Here is a 22,573-nt window from a genome sequence, read left to right as displayed (position 1 = left end):
TTAATGTTATCACACGAGAGATGTATGCGAATGAATGTGTATAAATGTTTGTGGGATGTTTGCTGAGTAAGATATAGCAATTGGCTACCACCTATCAGGAGACGGCGCTAAGTGGTAAAGAGCTTGACTTCTGAACCGAGGGGTCCAGGGTTCGAATCCTGGTGAAGACAGATTTTTTTAATTTCGGGATTCGTGGGGTAGGCTAGGGTGCCTCTGAATGTATCCAGCTTTAAGAGGTGCCTGACATTAGTTGGGAAAAATAAATGATGGTCGTTGTGCTGGCCTCTTAACACCCTCCTTAACCGTTAACAATGAAACCGCTTAATATTTGTCTTGATTTTTACATAGTACTTTAAAACTTACTGAATAGAGAATCAACACTTAAATTAAGATTCTTATTGAATGGAAAGACTGGAAGGAAACATTTCGCCACTTCGTTGCCGTTAAAAGGGCAAATGGTGTCAAGCTCATCTGTTCTTAAGCCCAACGGTTTTCACATTGTCGAACACAATGGCCAACCGCATTTATTTTCAAAACAAATTTATGTACTTTTTTTTAGTTGGCTGGACTCGGGATGTAAAAATCCCGAATTAAACTTGTTTCAGAAACCAAGTAGTATCCCCTCGGCCACCTTACTCCAAATGTCAACATAAATGGCTGCTTTTGTCCAAGGCAATGAAGAGAAGGTTCCTTATTTGCCTTAGTCATACAAGACTCAGTCCTGACTCTGATAATTATAAAAAACAAAACAACGGATCTTGTAAAATCTTGTATATCAAAAAGGTTTACGAAAAATTGTTTCACTTTTTTAGCACTGTAGACTTAAATTTCTTCACTTTCGGTAGTGATTTTTTAATATAGCATTCTTGACATTTTTAAAATTTAGATTTTTTTCTCTGCCAACTATCTATGTTTTTGTAAATCTAGAACAGGCTTAGTTAGTATGCCCATGAGAAATGTCCTTGCATAATACTTGTTGTAATACAGGCTACATACAAGCTGAAAAGTCCAATTTTTTTTTGTATGTCCATACAAGTTGAAATGTCCAAGACAGTTTTTTAGCGGCCCCCGAAAGGGGAAAAGTCGTTATTAGTTTTGTGTGGCCTGTCTGGCCGTCCCGTTTATATCTCAGAAACTAGAAGAGAAAATGAAAATCGGACATCATGATATTTTAGATCATTCAAAGTTCTGATGCAACGGCTACTTTTTTCTTTTCTGAAAGTGAACCATCTAATTTTTAAAATTATAAATGCAAGCAGATTTTTTTCAAAATTACACCACTTTTCAATGAAAAACTACAGGGGAGGTAACTTTTTTTAAAAAAAGATCATGGATTTCTTCGTTAATAACTCAAGCTTCACTCATAGATTCTCGCATTGTTACAAAAAAATTGCATCTAAAGTCACAATGGTTTCAGTATCAATGGTTCATAATAATATATATTTTCCATTTATTAATTAGTCCTTATAATAGAATACTGATTCAAATGTGGTTTAAAAAAAATAATTTTGATACGAACTTGAGTTTTAGTTAAAAGTTTCAAAAATAACGAACTACTTTTATAGGGCGCAGTTTTGACATCTCCTCATTATAGGTGCCTACACTTGACAGTCTAAATAGGACTAAATAGAACCCAGATTTAGATATATTTATAATAAATGTATTAATAATCTGAACAAAATTTTAATTATTAAGGCAATAACTTATCTTCTGGCAGCTTAGGAGTGCATATTTATTTATTATGTAAACAATAGTATCACATTATGAAATGAATCGGATACGGTAACAAAAGACGCACTATTCATGATCATAACATTGGAAAAGGTCTAGTAATTTTAAGATTAAATGTGTAAATTCATACGAGTTCTAGTCTAGAAATAGTAGATTCTATATCTAGTTCTTGATCTAGAATTAGACCTACACTTAGATCTAGATCTAGACTTAGATCTAGATCTAGACCTAGATCTAATTCTAGACTAGACTTAGATCTATTTCTAAATCTAGACTTAGATCTAGTTCTAGACCTAGACTTAGATCTTGAATCTAGATTTAGATCTAAAACTAGGTCTAGATCTAGCTAGTTCTATGTCTAGTTTGTATGACAAATGACAATGGAGATATTAATTTTTATTTTTCGGGGGGAATGTCTGGTCCAAGTAGATCTACTGCAAGTCTTTCAAGTCATTTCTAGCTAGCTCACTGCCTAACTAAAATAGGTCAAGAATTTTTATGTGTGTTACCAATTTATCTAATTTTGTAAGAAGAATAAATCTTTTTTAGTTTCTCTTTATTACATGTAACCTGTTATTAATTTTGAATGTATTGATAAGGTTAATAATTATTATTTTAAAAAATATAAGTGTACGCTAAATAAATATATGGAGATGTTGTGGCTGAGGGGTAAAGCACTTGGAATCAGATTTCCCATGTTCGAATCCTGGTGAAGACTCTAGGTAGACCACTTCGGGGGCCGATTTTCAGTTTGTGTTTCCACACCAACTGTCTTTGTAACCTTGTTTGTTTTAAAAAGAGCGTTGCAAAACTACTTCCTGCAATGTGCGAGTTAACTTGGAATTTGTAGAAACTTTTTTGTTTTAATATTTTGGAAACTACAACTTCAAATATTATTGTTCTTCTATTTTTATGTCCTACCAAATTACTATGATCGTCCTACCAAATTTACCCACGAGAACTATAAATGTTAGTGTTTAGATTTGAATGTCCTTGAAAAATATTCATGTAAAATTAAAATTAGACAGTTAAAGTATATCTTGAGTTATTTCAAGGCTATTAGGAGAACTATAACTGCCGACTGTCATTAAATGTCTATGCCATATTCCATTCAGTGTTTGTCTTTGTTCAGGCCTAATGGAAACTGATATTGTCAACTTGTCTCCACATGGTCACGATGTATCTTTCCGCAATTAGCTTCAAGCGTCTTGTAATCATATTCCCACTTCTGTTGTCTAGGAGTCTGTCAGGAGCTGGGCTTACAACAAAGCACTTCGCTATATGCTGTGCTACACACTTGCCTCGCGTGTAAGGCATCGTCTTAGTGTTGAGTGTTGGACATCGTGTATATATTTGTATGTATGATCAAAGAATTACACAAAAGGAATTGATATGCCTAGCCTGGTGTCCGTTAAAAAACGAGAGGAGTTATGCGCGTTTTTAAGTCATTGGTTAATATGCATGACTAAATGCATGACGCATAGGACGTAATCATCTTCTTTTTTGAAGTAACGTCTGTTTTATATAAGTTCTATAAACGTTAGGAAGTAGATTTCTAGATTTAGGTCAGTGAGTTCGTACTGCTGTGGCCCGGTAGAGGCAGTAGGGAAGTAGATATTGTGTCACACGCGCTACTTGAATGTTTTCACTTCTATAGTTAGCAGCACTCAGGGCGCCATGGAGACCATGTTTAGTTGTTCCTGCCCGTCTGTCATGACAGTGTCACTTACACTAATCAAAGTCACCTGACAAGACAATTAAAACAACTTGAAAATAAACCTAACAATGGGAAAAAAAAAATAAAGTGTTACCTGGACACTCCCCCCCTCTCCCTCTAGTAAACAGTTCCCCACCGCATTTTCCGTTTTTCCTCCCTACCGCCCTCCTATTCTTCTTTCCCCCACCCCCCTTTATGTTGCGAACTTCTCTCACCATTAAAATGCCATGTAAAGTATAGTATAGATATTGTCATTAATACCATCTATTTCATGGACTATTCTCTCCAGGACTATGGAACTTGATCCTTACCACCCAGATTACTACCTGGACAACATCGACTTCTTCGGAGAGCCAGCCACCAACTTCAGCAGCAGCTACAGCATGTCCAAGGCCAAACAGGTCTTTTTTGCAGCAGTGCCGACACGGCTCACATACGTAAGTCGTCTTTCACGTTATGAACACGTGTGTGTCGTGCATGAGTATGTGTGTGTCATGCATGCGTATGTGTGTGCCGTGCATGCGTATGTATGTGTCATGCATGAGTATGTGTCTATGATTATTAGCTTCAGAACACCGATAGGTTATTTCTGAATGCAAGGCTTCTTGCAGCTGACATTGTGACATTTTGGTGATAGTATTGGCTCAGCGAGTACCGGTATCGTTGTTTGGTAATCGGTTTGGTGGAAGTCTGCGATATCATCTCATTTCTTGATTCATTCAATAATTATACATGCGTGAACGTAAGAGCTATTCGACTTTTCAAATGCGTTAACTCTTATCTAGTTACGAATCATTTAGTCTAGTGAGTGATTTGTGCATACAAACTCACATTTTTCGTTGTTTTCTGGAACCGAGTTTCTTGCTTAAGTCTTGTGACTGCTCTAGCAGTCAAGGTAGCTTGCAAGATGTGACATCTAGTCACGTGATAAGTCAACTTGGTAAGATATATTTGACATGTCTCACAGAGTGCAGAAAGAAGAATGAGTCGGGGGGAGGTAAAACAAAAAGGCGGGGGGGGGGGGGGCATCCTGAGTCTGCATCCGACTTTTTATAGGTCATGATCTTGGAGAATGAATGAAACACACGCACATACGAAAGAGAGAGAGAGAGAGAGACAGAGAGAGTATGGTGATGAGGGGGGCTGGGATGAATATGGATATAAAAGATTAGATGCACTGAATGAAGACATGAAACCTTGCAATTCGTCACTCTGTAGGTGGCAGTCCCTGGTTGACAGTCACACTACAACACCCTCCTCCTCCCCCCTCCCTCTTGTTTTCCTCATTCACATCTACTTTTCATTCACAAAAAAAAAAGTGTCTTTGTACAAGACACACATCTCCACTGTTGTAACACTGGGTGGGCTATTGTTTGCTGTTTTGTTCCCTCTCGCTTATCTCCAAACAGTGCCGACTTATCGCATGTGCGCTTAGCCTACTGGGTTTTAATGTATGTTTTGTTTTTGTTTTTTTTAAATACTGCAGTAAACTTTTCCTTGATGATAGTTTTAAAGTTCTGAAACCTTTCTCGAGCGTGTGTGGGTGTGATCCGAACAGCTAGTTTGTTGTAGCATTGAAAGACTTTGGTTCCATCCATGTGAGCGACTCTATAGGGCAGTGGTTCCCAAACTTTTTCCTTAACGGAACACTTCACACATTCTGAATAATTAGTCAAACAGTTTGAGTATTTTTTAGAGAGATTAATTCGGGTGGTGGCCTACTAGTTAATTATTCCCGTAGTTCGTGGAACACCTATTCAGCCCTCACGGAACACAGTGTGGTAAACGCTGCTCTAGAATATATCAATACAAAATCTTTCTTTTCATTAGGACGTCAAGTAAAACATTTTATTTTGTTTTATGTACGGTACGTTAACAAATTCATGCATGTTTATTAATACTGAAACCAACGTGTTTTTAGCGACCTGGGTTTGACCTGAATGACAAGTCCTAGGAGCTTTACTAATTGACGTCTTTATACGTTCGTTTCGCGATCTTTAAAAAGAGCGTTTTTGTTTTAAAATGGATCGTTTAGTAAATACCTCTTTCTCGACTGCTTCATGGCAGGTCTATCTTTAGTTCAGTTTAGCAGCCATTGAACGGGAAGTAACAATAACTTGCTTCCTTTACCCATAAGTACGCCACGGTGCTATACTGGAAACTCTGGACCTAGGTCGGTATAATCTCTGGTCTACTATGAACTCACCCATCTCACGTTGCATCAGTGCATACACACAAGCGTCTATAGCGGGACAGAAATTTGAACATCTACACATATTCACAAACTTAATCACCAACTAGAGATTCTAGTCGGGATATAGTAAGGTAATTTAGGTATAAAAACAACAATACATCAAGAACTTGGTAATCTATCAGTTATTGGCCGTAAGACTAAATTATACGTCAGTAAAACGTTTTAGAAAGTACTGTAATAATTACTTAACATCCACCATTAAACAGTGTGTTACAAATGTATAACGCCATATTTTAAACATCTTACCGCGAACACTGTATAAACAATAAAAGTTTTTTTGAGATTTAAGCACTGTGCTTTAGCCGGTTTGTAATTATGATAATCATCAAGCCTTCGCGGACTGTACATGTGCTCTAACAACATACTGTAAACATATCCATCTTTGACCTTTAACCTCTGTGTTTATTTCATTCTAAGTCTCTCAGCTTTTTGGTCAATTCTTACTGCAGAGCCGATGTCTCTAGCAAGTCACCCAGAAATTGACAATGCGTTGGGCGCCCTCCCCTCCCCTTTTCTCTCCCATTTCCCAAATGACTGGTTCGCCCTTTTGTCCACCCTAACCCAAAGTGTCCTCAGAGACACCTGTCGGAATCTTAAAGCCATCACTCTCTTTCCTACTTTTCTGTCTGGGGTCTGTCTATCTTGAAAAAATGTCGGCATTCTCCTTTCCTCTTTTTCACTCCTGCTCTCTGTCTCCCTCTCTACTCTCTCTTTCTTATCTCTGTTCTCTTTCTATATCTCCTCTTCTCTCGCTTCTTTCTCTCTCTCTCTCTCTTCTCATTCTCTTTAAAAACTCACTTCTCTTCCCTCTCTCTATTTCGTAGACCTCTTCCCCGTGTGTACGGTGGACACTAGAAAACACAAAACTGTTATGTGGATTCCCTCACATGGGCGGAGCTTGAAAAACCTGATAGAATGTCACAGTGTTTATAAACACCGCTGTGGAAGCTTTAATTTGGGACACAAAACACTCTGGCTATCCGCCCCTGATTTTCTGTCTGTTATATATATATGTACTCTCTGCTCGCCCTCAGTGGTCTGCCCATCCTTTCGTTATCGCCCCCCCCCCCTTTTCTGTTCTCTTTGTGAATAAAACAAAACACACCTGCTGCAGAGAGAACTGGGTACACAAGAGTGCTGGTTGGTGTGCTAGCCTGGCACACAGTTACACTCACATTTGCACACACACACACACACATAATGCAGAGTGAGAGATATGAACGTATCAAAAATACATGGGGGGGGGGGGCTGAGAAAGAGACCGAAGAGAAAATGTCAAAGTTTAAAAGAGAGCGAGATGATGAAGACGATTGAGGATAGTGCAACCTATAAGCCATATTGACAGACGGAGAGACAGACAGACTGCACTATTTCAAATTGAATGGGGATTTCAAATGTAACTGATGTAGATCAAGATTAACTTTAACCTTTTTCATACGTCTGCGCTTTTTTATTTTCGCCGTTGAATGACGTGCTTTTTTTTCCACATCATTTAACAAAAGTTTAAAATTTTACGGTCCAAAGATTTTTCCCAAACATTTTTTTTTGTGTCCATCTCCAGAAGTCTGGTCACTTCTCCCACACTTCTCAGATAGCGTCCTTCCATTCTTCTGGACAACTGCTCCTCCCCTTCTCACCAGGTACTCTTCACAAGTATTCGTCTCGAACCTCAGTCCTCTGCCTCCTCCCCTCCCCCCTCCACTCACGGCTATCTGTTTTGTTGTACACCTCTACCACTTCTAGCTGTTTCAAAAAAAAAAACGTCCACCAAGGATCTCCTGTTTCCCCTCCCCCCACTTGTTGTGCTCAGCCCAAGACGCTTGCTGAAAGGGTAACACCCTTGCCGATGTGTAAATCTGCCTTCAATTCTATTTCTTTGACCTGGCCGAAGAGGCGCCCCTGTTTTGTCCTCCGTCGTCCGCTTATTTGATTTGCCTCCCTCCCCTCCTCCCAGAATTTACATATGAAAAAAGTCTCTTAAAGAAATAGATCCAAGACGGGCGCGGCTACAGGTCGTTAACAGAGGTGCTGAAGTCTTTCATTGAGCTCCAGACCGAGGGTGTGAACTCAGTGGGCGGACAATGCATCTGTGAAGCGGGCCCTTGTGTTTTAATAGGTCAGCACTCCATGTAAGCAAATATGATTTTAATACATCATCCCCCCCCCACCTCCCTACCGATTTTACCAACATGAGAACTGTCATTTAGCTTTGACTTGTGGAAGAAACATGGCTCCAGTATGTCGCTTGAAAGTTCATATCGATGTAACATAATACATTACCAAGAATGTCCTTTTGTCTTTGGTGTATCTGGTATTATATGATACGGAGGTATTGATTAATTTTATTTATATATATTTCTAAGCATATAACAATTTCGCTTGAAGCACACATTTTTTCTTGACTTTGGTTATCCTGTAGCTTTTTTTTTCTCTTCATTTTTGTTTCAAACTCTGGTAACCACTTTTTCTCTTTGTATTTTCTTACGTTTTTCTTAAGTTTCCATTATATTGACACCACATTTCACCGTATCGCTTTGATTCTTTTTCTCTTTTTGTATTTACAAGTATTTATATTACTGTGATTAGCTTAAGTAAGAAAATCCCCTATCGTTGTTGCATACATAATGGCAGCTTGGAATTTTTAATGAGAGAAAATGGTGAATTGAATGTATCGAAATGAAAGATGGGAATTCTAAGAGGTCAACACTGCTTAGCATGAACATAGTAAAGTTTCTCTTTCAGACCTAAAAGATGATGTAAGGGTCATCTGTTTCTGTGGTCCACGAGTGTGTCATGTGGCCAGCACAACAACCAACCGACTTTACTTTTCCCCTACTAATGTCAGGTACCCATTAGAGATGGGTGGACTCACAGGCGCCCTAAAGATCCCGAATATAAAAAATCCCAGACTTCACCAGGATTCGAACCCAGGGCTCTACGGTTCGAAAGCCAAGCGCTTTACCACTAGGCCACTACGCCCCCCAGCACCAACATAAGGACATTATTATTTGTATCTCGTCCCTGTATTACGTCTTGGAAGTGTCCCCATGAGGTTCGTAGTTCGCGCCCTGTTAGGGACTTGCCGTTCTCTTGTTGTATGAACAAAAGTGAATCTAGTGAACTAACATGTTGGTCTAGTGCCATTTACCTGTTACACCGTCAAACCTCCCGTCAAACCTCTGTGATGTTAAAGAAGAAAAAAATTTCTTGTAAAACACTGTCCTCAAAATTTTTTCTTAGATTGAGCCATCCTCCACCATTCTCTTAAGAGCACTCGTGTTTTGGGGTGCGGCGGATGGAGGTTAAAGGTGAAAGGGTATGTGGATTTTCTTCCCACGGTCAACAACGAGCGGATTTCATTCATAAACAGGGGGACATCATTCTTTTTTCATTGGTGGACAGAGTGTGTTGGTATTTGTGTGAGGCTAATTACATTAGCATTGACCTAATTATCAGTTTTCCACCCCTTTCTTCATCTTGTCCCTCTCGTGGCTGTGAATGTGTGGATCTCTTGTCTTCTGAGGTTTGAAAAAGATATTTCAACACGTACTATGCACTTGCCTTCTGAATATAACTCAGGTGTATAGTCGTACTTATCCAATAGTTAGTTGTTAGTTAGTTGGCCTCCTCCAGTCGTAGAGTGACTATGGTTCATCTCAAACATTTTTTTTCACGTGGCTGTGGAGCCCTATTTTGGAGAGACACCTTATCCAATAGTAAACCTTATGGAAGCTGTTCATTTAACCCTATTAAGACAATGACATTGAATATTTCTACAAGATGCATAAATCATCACAATTGGCAGCTGGTAAGAAACTATCAGAGAAAGGAATTAAAATTCTTCACTTTTTGTTGTCGTTGTTTTGTGTTTTACAAGTTTGGGGCATTTTTTCAGAAAAGTTATTATCTGCCCCCCCCCCTCCCTTCCAATCCTATTCCCTCCTGCATAACATATACATCGCAAGGTCTAGAAAATGTACTTTTTTTTAACTTTACCTGCATGACTGCGGTCAGGGCTCGTTAACCTGACTATCGTCTGCATAGTACGAAGTTCATACCACACGACCAGCCAGCCAACCATTCAGCCAGCCAGTCAACCAGCCAACCAATCAGCCAGCCAGTCAACCAATCAGCCAGCCAACAAACCAGCCAACCAATCATCCAGCCAGCCAACCAACCAACCAGCCAGCCAACCAGTTAGCCAACAAACCAGCCAGCCATGTATTAAGTACTATGAGGTATGTCTTAAATATCTGGACCACCATCTCCTGGGTGCGACGTCTGCTACCTTAGAGCACTGTGTGAGAACGTACATTCTCATTGTTCGTTGTATCACAAGCCTCAATTGTCCTGGTCATGTATAGCCTACACAGGGTCGACTTCAATAAGGCCTAGATCTAATGGTAGGGCGAAGGACATGTTGGGCTCCTCAATAGATTTAGAAGGAGACGTTGATATCACCAGCCGGTACAACTTTGGCAACAAAAAAAAAAAAAGGTCCAATTATTGCTGGTACTTTAGACGGTTCCTAGTTTGCATGAGAACTTTCCAAGGTACATTCAGAAACAGCGTTTGCTAACGTAATATGTATTATTAAAAGCCCGCTATGTATATCATGTTGAGAAGTGGTTTAACAGATAGTGATGGTCTTGCAGACAGACAGATTAAAAAAAATGTTTCTTGTTTCTTACATGGAAATGAAGAGAATATGGAGTCACTCCAGGAGCTTAAGTGTTCCGTAATATTCTACACATCAAACATGTAACAACTGGGTACAAATTGAATAGCCAGAAACGTTAAACTTTTGGTATTATTATTATTGGATCTCAACCACTATCTATATATCTATATCTATCTGTCTGTCTGTCCGTCCGTCCGTCCGTCCCAGCCACCCATCTAGGTATCTAGGGATAGATAATGTTTTTGTTACTCACGCAATCATATATATATATATATTGTTACAAATGAACAGTGATAGGTAGAGGTCAACGTATGACCCCGGCGAGATGACACAGCAGCGAGTGTCCTCTGGAATCTACATGTACAAACAAAGACAGGATGTGACGTGCCCTCACGTGTTGTTCCAGGGGACGAACAGATCTAAGTAGGGGGACAGTTACTAATGAACAGTGACAGATAGAGGTCACTACGTGTGACCCCAACTTGATGACACTGCAGCCGATGTTTTCTGGAATCTACATGTATAAACAAAGACAGAATGTGACGTTTCCTCACGTGTTATTTCAGAGGATACTAGCCGTGTTTGTGCAACTTTGGACAAGCGATTAGGGACTCTATATAAGTCAGAGAGTTAATGTTAAAGTCAGTCGTATGGAGTCGTGAGTGAGTCGGGACAGTCGATACAGACAATGTAAGACGTGTGCGGCTCTAGTGGAAGTGAAATGTGTACGACTCGATGCAAGTTAACTAGGGTAGAGTTAACTGGAGTGGACTACTGTCGTTAAAGTCTATACAGCGAACTACAGTGGACTTGAGCCGTTACAGTCGATACAGTCGATGTAAGACGTGTGCGGCTCTGATTCGGTAGACTTGAATACGACTTGGTTCAGCTTTGGGAGACCTGGAGCGACACTGGGAAGTGTGTCGTTGGTCTGTTCTGTGGAATACGGCTCGATGCAAGTTGAGAAGAGATGAATTGCAACGAAGTGAAGAGATGAATTGCAACGAAGTATAGCTAACTGTAAACTGACAGATATTGTACAGTCTTCTACGCTACATGTTACAGTAACGAATTGTTAGAGTTAATAGTCATTAAAGTTATATGAAACTGAAAGTTTAGTCGTCAAGTTCTTTGCTGTGTTTTTATTTGTGTGCCAACTAATACATCTAGCCAGAAGATTCAGAAATACGTAACAATATATATATATGCACCAGTTGTCCAGGAAGTAAGGAAACTAAATAATAATAAGAATGATAATAAAAGTGCAAGTCTGTAGTGATTTTCGTTCACAAGATCTGATTAAGGAAAAAAAAAGAGCCACTTATGGTTAATTCGACGTCAGTGTTGTATATGCGAATTCAAGTGTGTGTTTGCATGTTAACGTGTTGTGTGAGTACAACTAGCCCACAGGGGCCACCTATGTAACGTGTTTACACAAACTCCCTTCTCCTTTTTTTTTATTTTGTTAGATAAAAAAAACGTAACAAAAACAACAGACCATGCGATGCTAGGAATAGGCCAAGCACTCAGTGTTTAGTTCTTTCTAAACTTAAAAAGATAAAACCTGACTCCTGGTCATCGATTTTAGCGATTACTCTTCTCCACTGTAGACACACAGGCAGACGGACTGTCAAACGTGCAGACAGTAGATGTCGTCTGCCACACGATTATTAAAAAATTGTGTATCTTTTTTTTGTTTTTTGTTTTGTTTTGAAAAGTAGCACATTTTAAAAAAATGTTGAAGTAGCTGAAGGCGGGAAGCCATTGTCGTCTGTCAGAGGCGTTAGCAGACGTGAGTATCGCCAGATGCATGCTGGGAAGCTACTGAATAGCGCTATAAATTGTTTCTGTAATAGAATGCAGGCCATGTCAATATTTTGTTACAAATGAACAGTGATAGGTAGAGGTCAACGTATGACCCCGGCGAGATGACACAGCAGCTAGTGTTCCCTGGAATCTACATGTACAAACAAAGACAGGATGTGACGTGTCCACACGTGTTGTTCCAGGGGACGAACAGATCTAAGTAGGGGGACAGTTATTAATGAACAGTGACAGATAAAGGTCACTACGTGTGACCCCGACTTGATGACACTGCATCGAGTGTTTTCTGGAATCTACGTGTATAAATAAAAACAGGATGTGACGTTTCCTCACGTGCTATTTCAGAGGATACTAGCCGTGTTTGTGCAACTTTGGACAAGCGATTAGGGACTCTATATAAGCCAGAGAGTTAATGTGAAAGTCAGTCGTATGGAGTCGTGAGTGAGCCGTTACAGTCGATACAGACGATGTAAGACGTGTGCGGTTCTGTGGAAGAGAAATGTGTACGACTCGGTGCAAGTTAACTAGGGTAGAGTTAACTGGAGTGGACTACTGTCGTTAAAGTCTATACAGCGAACTACAGTGGACTTGAGCCGTTACAGTCGATACAGTCGATGTAAGACGTGTGCGGCTCTGATTCGGTAGACTTGAGTGCGACTTGGTTCAGCTTTAGGAGACCTGGAGCGACACTGGGAAGTGTGTCGTTGGTCTGTTCTGTGGAATACGGCTCGAAGCAAGTTTAGAAGAGATGAATTGCAACGAAGTGAAGAGATGAATTACAACGAAGTATAGCTAACTGTAAACTGACAAATATTGTACAGTCTTCTACGCCTACATGTTACAGTGACGAATTGTTAGAGTTAATAGTCATTAAAGTTATATGAAACTGAAAGTTTAGTCGTCAAGTTCTTTGCAGTGTTTTTATTTGTGTGCCAACTAATACATCTAGCCAGAAGATTCAGAAATACGTAACAATTTATTCTAGTCTCTCTCTCTCTCTCTCTCTCTCTCTCCCTCTCTCCCCCTCTCTCTCTCCCTCCTTCTTTCCTAAGTAGACAAATTATCTGATAACTCAAAACTTTGCACAAAATTTAGAAGTACAATGGAGCGAGTCGATGACAAGGCTCAATCTTAAAATATAATGAACTTTCACTGTTAATTATTATCAGCCGCTTAAAATGAAAGGTAATTAAAAACGCTTTCTTTTAATCTCTCTCTCTCTCTCTCTCGCTCTCTCCAATCCACAAACACTCTATCCGTAAGCTACAATGCTAGTGTGTGTTCGAAAATTGTTTATCAGGGTTGAAAAAAATATGACGGCGTAGACTGTGTTTAAACTGGCACTAATTTTTAGTTGCTCATCCCTCTCATAATTTCATTCATGTGTTAGCGTGCGTGTGTGTAGTCTCCGGTTTAATCCGCTACCGATTCTGCTGAGCAAACGAAAGCCAAATCTGTTAACTTAATCCACAAAGATGTTAGTAATGTCTCTCTTGCCGAAGTGGTTACAAAAAAACAAAAAAAAAAAAAACAAACAACTACATAATACAAAAGTGTTAGCCAGATTTAGCTATAGACAACACAATCTATAGCTTAGGGCCCCAAAGAAATTTTGGCACTGACATATAATATCTGAACTTGTAAAAAAAAAAAAAAAAGCCCTATCTCAAATAGCGTAAGACCTTTTCAATTCTAAATATGGCATTGAGTGTTAGCATATAGTGTCAGTTCAAGATAAATCTCTTCTAGTACTCTAGCCAAATTTAAATTATACTTTGAAAAAACAAGAGTTTTCCAAATGTGACCAAAGAACTAGTAATTCTTTAACCAACGATATACATCAACTGTCAAATTTCTAGGAAAATCATTAGAACCGTTTTCGAGAACCGCCCACCCACCCATTCCCGGCATTCCGAATGTTAGACTTGAATAGAGGTATTGTAAACAATTATTAGAGTTCTACCTTATTTTCTAGATGACTTTCAAGTGAATTTTTTTTTAAATTCCCTCTCTATTTTATTATTAGATACCATGACAAAGTTCGAAATGACATGGAGGCATCTAGCTCTTCTGACATATGTTTAAATGACATTCAGATCTGATGCGCAAAAAGACTCGGTTAAAAAAATAATTTTTACCCATTAAAGATTTAAAAAAAAAACTTAGAAGGATAACAAAACTTTAAATAAACTTATGACAAACGGTTTAACCTGCTTAGTGCTCAAAACAAAAACTCGACTTAGAAATTCGTTTTGAAATAACTCACATAAATCTAGATCTAGTGCCGTTGACCTCTTTTTTTTCTTTCTAAAAAAGCATAATCCTGTTTTAATCGTCCAAGACGAGCAATGGCCTTCGCCATCAGACACAGCAGTCAGTGAAGATTTCATTCAGTTTTACCTGTCCCACGTATTTCTCCTTGTCTTCTGAAAGGCCATTTTCCTTTGCAGAATCAATCCGCCCACGCCACTTGTACGTTCTGAACTAAGACGTCTGCAAATCCCAGGCCTAGCCTCGTTTCAACCGGAAGTGCTGTCGCTAAAATTAAACAAGAAAAACGTAAAATATACTTTACAAAAAAAAATATAAAAAATTAAGCTTAATGTAATTGTATCAATTAGTTTGGATCAATAATGTAATTTAATTTGGAATAGAATTAGACCACAACTATAAATATGTGCGATTAGAAATTGTAACCAATTAGTTTTTGTTTAATCCTATTTCAAGCTTTTAGATTTTTCAATACGCTTTAATGCTATCACTTACCTTGACACCTATCACTTACCTGGACACCTGTCACTTACCTGGACACCTATCACTTACCTGGACACCTATAACTTACCTGGACACCTGTCACTTACCTGGACACCTATCACTTACCTGGACACCTATCACTTACCTGGACACCAATCACTTACCTGGACATCTATCACTTATCTGGACACCTATCACTTACCTGGACACCTATCACTTACCTGGACACCTATCACTTACCTGACACCTATCACTTACCTGGGCACCTATCACTTACCTGGACACCTATCACTTACCTGGACACCTATCACTTACCTGGACACCTATCACTTACCTGGACACCTATCACTTACCTGGATCAGTTGGGAAGATTCGGGCGGAAAGGGAAAGAAAGGTATATCTGTGTGAAATTTAACAAAAATGAACCCATTACTCACACCTCCTCAAGCCGACCTTCTAACCACTCAGCTAGTGAAGAGCTTATGAAAATAGAGGCTTGAATAGTTATGTATTGTTTGTTCCAAACTTACTTTCAAGCGGCGACCTATTAAGGGAACTAATTCAACTTATGCTACCAGGTTCATTCAAGTACAATTTCTTTCCCTTGTTCGAAATACCAAACAAAAGAATTCATTACCAATACTTAATTAACTAATAGGTGATTTTTTTTTAGATTGACTTTTGTGTTGCCAGGTAAAAGAAATAATTGTGCAGAGTTTCAACTTGATCTGACATTGGGTGTGGGAGAAATCACGTGAACACACGTTTTACCAGACAGACAGAGTGTGTTGATAATAAGCTTTGTACAAACAAAAAAAAAAAAGACAATAACTTTGTACCAGCTTAGAATTTGTTAAAATGAAATAATGTCCCACACTAATAAATGAACTATATATTTAATTCGAATACTTAATAATTTAGAGGATCAAATCACGATGGGGTCTCAGTTTAGGAAAAATTAGGACAAAAATTCTTTCTTTTATCGTTTCTTAAAGACTAATCGAAAAGATTATTTTCCAATCGTATGTATCCGTCTCCATGATCAAAGTTTTGTTACGCCGCCTCTGCAAGACAAAAACATTGTGAAGAAAGAAATATATTAGATCAAAGCAGACATCTGAGAAAATTGTTTTGCAAGACAGATATTTTAAGAGCAATTTTTCAATTTGAGACAAAAAAGTTTTTGCAAAACAGACATTTGAGACAGCACTTTTGCAAAAACAACGATTTGAGAAAACAGTTTTGCGAAACATATTTTTAGAGAACATTTTTTTCAAGACAGTTTTGACAGAGCTTTTGCAAAAGACACATTTGAGACAGCACTTTTGCAAAAGACATTTGAGGAGGTAGTCTTAGGAAAATGCTCATTATTTTTTTTTTTTTGGGGGGTGACATAAAATGTAAAAAAAAAGAGAGAGGAAGAGGAGATTTCTTTTATTCGACTTTATTTTTTGTTTCTTTCAAGGTCTTTTTTTTTTGTTCTTCGTCAGTGTCACCATCCCAAAGCTTGTCAAGCGCCTTTGATAAAAACATTTCATATGGGCTAAAACTGTAGAGTCTGACCGTATGTTAATGAGGGACGTTAATTATGTACGTCTGTTTGCTGAATTATCTGCTGCTAATTGGATTTAAAAGCAGCGGGCATGTCCCTAACCTGTAGCACTAATTCTCTGTTGGGGCTTTTTTGTCTCGTGTTGGGCTTTTTGTGTGCGTATGTGCGCATGGTCTTTTTGTAGACGGATTTCACGTGATTATTAGAATTTTTTTTATAAATTGTGTATTTAGAAATTTGGGGTTATAAATGAAAATTCCCCACGTGGGTTTAATTCCTTCTCGGGTAAAAAAAAAACCCTGAAAAACTCAAGTTACTAAGCCTTTTATTTTCGTAGACTTGGTCCTAAAATAGATTTTTTTGAGGACTTGTGGGAGGGGAAAAATGGGGGTGGGGCGGAGAGTCTTGTTTTTTCCTAGTATTAAATATATTATTATGATTGTAGGACGTGCGTGCTAACATAAATTACATGTTTAAGTAGACTTTGTGACATGTTAATTAAAGCTCTCGAAACTATTTTAAGAACACACTTTTATTTCTTAAAGTCGATTTAAAAACAAATTACATAATTAGTGAAATCAATTCGCATGTTAACCTTAGTCGTTGTCAGACTTGAACATTACTATTTTATGTTACGTGTTATTAGCAATGTAATCTTCTAGTGATTAAATATAAACAAAATGATGTAAACTATGGTCAATTTCTAAAAAGAAAAATAAATTTAGTGCCACCAACTAACGAAAGTCGCCAAGATAGCCGGACATACTACAAAAAAAAAAAAAGTCACAAATAAATATATAGATCTAGGTCCGAAAGTAACATCTATGTGAATTCAAAATAAAATTGCTGCCAATTTGCTGTTTACCTCCATCCACCTATCGAGCAACAAAAAAAAAATAAAAAAAAAAATGCAAGAAATTAATTGAATTGTTCCGTAATGAAGTAATCAAAGTTTTCATAAGAGATGTTGTCACGTAGCACGAGTTTACTTTCGAAATTTCAGCTTCATAGGTTGATATAAGGTTGTCAAAATAAGTTGTTTAGGTTTGACATTTTTTAAAAATACTTTTGACTACGATACAACTAAAAGCCTATAAGCTAATGGTATGAATTAAAAAAACAACAACAACAACAACCGTAATTGTCTGCGTTGAGCAGTGTTCAATATCTGCATCTAGAATTCTACAACTACAGATTTAAAAATGACAACGGTTACCACGGCAACCACCACACAGCACCAGCGCAACAACAGCAAACAATGGCGGAGTAGTCACTTCCTGAGAAATGTCTGACAAGGCCCAGCTCTTCATTGCTTCAAACAAAACAAAGGAATAAAAACAAATCTACTGTCGCTGACTTTGTAGTCCAACTGACCTTGGCGTATTGATCGTGCACTTACCAAGCGTCCACCAATGAGATCACAATAATGGCATGATTTATGTTACGTTATTTTTGTATCGAGGCCCTCCACTCTGGAGACACACACAACCTTATCATTTTACCCTTTTTACAAAGCTTATATCAAATCAAATCTGTCTGTCTGTCCGTTTGTATGGTAAACGTTTGAACTTGTTTTGTCTCGTATTTCCTTTTCTTAGATCAAGTTAAAACTTAGCACAATTATTTATTAAACCTGACTAGACATGAATCAATCAAAAGAATTGATTAATTAGTAAATTGTTTGTGATTATTAATTATTTTGTTTTATTTCGAATAGGGTAATAAATGCTACTTGATGTGGATATAACTTAACCCTGTAGTTTTTAGAAAAATGGCAATTGGTGGCTATTTTCCTTAGATAAGCTTTGATCTTAAAAAGTATTCTTTTTTCTATTGCTTGTATTATCACAATACCTCCTATTAGCTTGCAAACTCTTCATGGGTTCAAAAAATTACACTGAGTGGAAACAGGACGGGTATTACGAAAGGGTTCAAACGATTTTCCTTTGATAGTTCATGTATAGCTTTGGGGAACCAAAAAATAGTACACAGTGAAAACTCTGGTTTGACTTATAATTTTTCAAAATAAAATCTTAAAACTAAATTTAGTCTGCGTCTTCAACACGTTTTATCGGAATTTCCCGCACTCGACTTAAATGTTTCTTTGTACTTCGTATTCAGTAAAGAGTTAAATAAATAAATACATGTGCATAAACATTTTGAGCACCGTCTTATGTAGAAATCATTAGCTGTACTTGACTATCTAGAGCTCACTGATAACACTTTTTGCAATATTGGAGCATTACAAGAAATAATTATAGAAATATTTATATTGTGAATCTATGCAATGTTTACGGTGGGTCTGAGATAAACTTTGCTTAAAAATAATCTTTTCATGTTACTAGTTGTTGGTGTTAGGTCAGCATCGTTTTGTATCTGTATGACTCCCGTCCCCCACTACCCTATACCGACGCACTAGTGCGACGCCCCTTGCACGCCCCACACAGCCAAGGCCACGTTTTAAGAAAGTGTAAACAGTGTTTTAATTCTTTTTTTGTCTTCATCCAGTCAATGGCGGCGCCAGATGAAGGGAGAGAATGTAGTTTTTCAATGCTGGTCAGACAGGCTGTCATTGTCTGCCCTTGTTTTCTGTGATCTCCTCTGCATTGTTCTCTAATTAACATCCCGCCTTCCCCCCAAAAGTTCTTTAAAAGACTTTTTTTTCTCAGTGAGAATAGCATTCAAAAAGTGCCGCTGACCTCTGACTTTTATTAAAAGTGCAGCAGTAACAAGAAGAGGAAAAGATCTGAAGAGATCACTTCACATCTTTTTTCTCACACTTCCTTTATTCTTCACTAAATTGAAATGCTAAGTGCTGAAAGATAATTCCGTTGCTTCTGTAATAAAATCTCTTAAATATTCTATTTTATTAAAGCCATACTTCATTTCAATTTTCGTGATAGACTTTTTGTAAGAAGTGGTAATTACATTTAAGTTTTAAAAGAAAATATTAATGATAATAATAATATTTATTTATTTATTTTCGATATGTTGGTGTTTGGGGTAAAAATTTATGAAAAAAAAGGGGGTTTGTGGGGTGGGTAAGATAAACTGAGGTTCTTTGAGACGATGTCAAACTAATCGATGTATGCTTTAAAAAAAGGTTTTACGTTTCGGATGTTCCTTCAGAGTTGAATATCATCTACTTTCTTGCCCAAACCTCTAACAGGACAACGGGGGATGGCGGCGGGGCAGGGTGTGAACCTGGGACCATTGAGGTGACCGAACGACAGTCCAGTGTCGTATACGTCATGGCCAGGCAAGTTGTAAGGGAGTGGCTGTGGAGCAGACAAGATTTGGTTAAAGTAAATAGGCTACCTAGAACTCTTTATCATGCTTCTTGCAATAAACTTTATCTGCTATGCGATTAGTTGACGAACGCAAATGGATTTAGAAGCTTTAGTGCTGACACCAATGGTGACTAAACTCGGCATGTCACATAAAATAGCAGCACTATGTTTACTTGGAGATAGTAACGAAAATAAAACAGATATCACCCGGTGACTCCTTCGACCCCAAATTATGAGTCAGTAGTGTTAGGACATGGAGTCACTACTCATGGTCACGTGGTTGCGTGGTCCACCTGAGGACCTCTCAGATCCCTCTCCACTCGCTTTCATGTCTATGAAATGGGTGGTCGAGTCAAATGTTAGTTTGGTACTTTGTGTCGTGAGGTTCGAGTCCTCACATGTTCTTCTTTCACTTTTGTCTCTCTATGAACTCAGTGCCCCAGTGCTGCTTATACCTGCTCCTTGTGTAGTCATCACTTAGTTTGGACATATTTTAATAGTTACTCATTATTTACTAGTATTAAGTCTTTCCGCCAGGGATTTGGGGGCCGGGGGGGGGGAGGTTGACTATAGGGACCCCTGCATTTTGACTTTCGACATCATGACATGAGATAATGGCGTAATATTTTAATTGAAAAGCTAATTTCGGACACTCATTTGGGAGACCCCCTCAAGTGGGGTCCCAGGGGGGGAATTTTCAAATTTGGACCCCCCCTCCCCCACCCTAGCTACGCCACTGAATTAATTGAACAAGTGCCTAGTTATGTGGGTCTTGTTTACTTTTACCTTTCATGCACACAGCCAGACGTCCTCATCAGAGTTGTAATAGAAGCCAGCGGCGTTTCTTTTGTCTGGGTTAAAAAGTAAGTGTGACATAATCAGTCTAGAGTACACTATTCTGCAATACTTTGACTATTCTATCAAATTCTTGTCTAGGTCGATATGGGGGTCAACGTTATGTTTCAGCTGGACATTTAAACCTGTACAAAAAGACTTTGTGCGGGATGTGCGTGAGTGTGTCAGATGAAGTGGCGGTAGGTATGCAAATGCTCTTGCCCACATTGGTCAGTCTGTATTTTTCTAAGTATTTTCTAGTCAACCCATGGTGTTTTGGACATTTTTAAAAAAACAAACAAACAAGCAATAGAAGAAAGAACACTTTTTAAAACCAAAGCTTATCTAAGGGGAAATAATCGCTAATTACTACTACTAATTTATTAATTAGTCTATTTATATGAAAATTACATGGGTTAGCTCTCTTTCAGCTATATAAAACAAAAGTAATTAATTAGTACTAAATGATTAACTAATTGTTTTTTGTTTTTTTTTTGGATTATTCGTGTATTGTTATTGACTATGAATAATTATGCAAAATTTCAACTTGATCCGAAAATACGAAGTGGGAGAAATAACATGTACAAACGTTTTAACAGACAGACAGACAGACAGATTTGATATAAGATTTGTAAAAATAGAATAGCATTCCTCACTCCAGCGTCATTAAAAGCACAAGTTACGTGACTTGATGTCGATATTGAATAAGATGAGATAATTTTTATTGATCCAATCAAATGGAAATTCAGTTTGACTACTATTGACAACCTCAGCGTAACTACTGTAACAATAAAAATATAGATGCAAATTCGAACAACATTCACACACGAAACACGTACACACTCACAACCAGCGCTTTATGAATTTGACTTTATGTACTTCTCGATGACGACAGATGATCTTGTAACACTCTGACCGATAGTGTGATAAAGGAGTTTTTAAATCTTTCTGTTTTAGTACTAATGGAAAGGAGACGACCACTTCGTTCAGATCTAATGTAACAGTGGTTTAATGGGTGAAGGTTATCTTTAAGAATTGTGAGTGTTTTGGAAAGGCATCTTTCATGAAAAAGCTCTTCAAGAGATGGTAGCTGTGACATACGATGCTTTTTTAAATTAGTCTATTTAGTCTAAGTCTTTGTGCCAGTGAAGTGTTACCATACCAGCAGGTGGTGTTGATTAGACTGCTGATGGTTGCTGTATAAAAAAGTTTTATGATTGTTTTGTCGATGCTAAATTTCCTTAGCTTTTTAAGATAGAAAAGTCGTTGATGAATTTTTGTGTAAAGTTTTTGACAGTGTTCACTCTATCTCAGTTTGTTGTTGATGGTTGTGCATAGGTATTTATATTCTTGTACTTGTTCTACGGTTTTGGATATCTGAATTTCTTGCTTATCTGAATATCTGCTTTATGTTTCCTAAAATCAATTATCATTTCTTTAGTTTTCTGAACATTTAAAATTAGAAAGTTATCTATACATCATTGGTAAAAGGTGTTAATTGTTGAATGGTACATATTTTCTTCACCTGCAATAAGGCCAGTGATCGCTGTGTCGTCAGAAAATTTTATGATGCATAATTTGTTGACCTTTTACAATGAATTATACGAATAGGTTTAAAAAACTTTTTTAAAAAAAATGCTCTTGTGCATGTATTCATCCACACCAATCAAGCCGAATTCACTCTACCCTAATGCATGTTACCTGTGACAGACTGACCCACCTGTCCGAACTCACCTGTCCGAACTCACATTGTTTACTCACCCACGCACTTCCTGACAAAGCATGTCTCCCTTATAATTGGTCGCCGTTCGTTCGACAAAAAAAAAAAAGTTGTCATCACCGTTAACCGACGAAAAAGGTCCGTCCAACGCTGCTGCCATCCTGCCAGTGTGGTCAACGCTTGGCGTCCTGCTTTGTCAACTCATCACCATGGCTT

General features: G+C 38.0%; 1 protein-coding gene across 2 annotated transcripts in view; it reads left to right on the top strand.

Annotated features, from left to right (window-relative positions):
- Nucleotides 1-22,573, top strand: part of LOC106058523 (protein C-ets-1-like) — a 157,571-nt gene that overhangs the window by 8,776 nt on the left and 126,222 nt on the right. For both annotated transcript variants that reach the window (XM_056009980.1, XM_056009979.1), the window contains exon 2: nucleotides 3,738-3,885. In XM_056009980.1, the coding sequence (XP_055865955.1) occupies nucleotides 3,742-3,885 (144 nt within the window). In that variant the 5' untranslated portion in view covers nucleotides 3,738-3,741. The remainder of the gene's footprint in view (nucleotides 1-3,737; nucleotides 3,886-22,573) is intronic.

This window comes from Biomphalaria glabrata, chromosome 14 (assembly GCF_947242115.1).
Source record: "Biomphalaria glabrata chromosome 14, xgBioGlab47.1, whole genome shotgun sequence".
Taxonomy (NCBI): Eukaryota; Metazoa; Mollusca; class Gastropoda; family Planorbidae; genus Biomphalaria; species Biomphalaria glabrata.
This window is presented reverse-complemented; position numbering and strand designations above follow the sequence as displayed.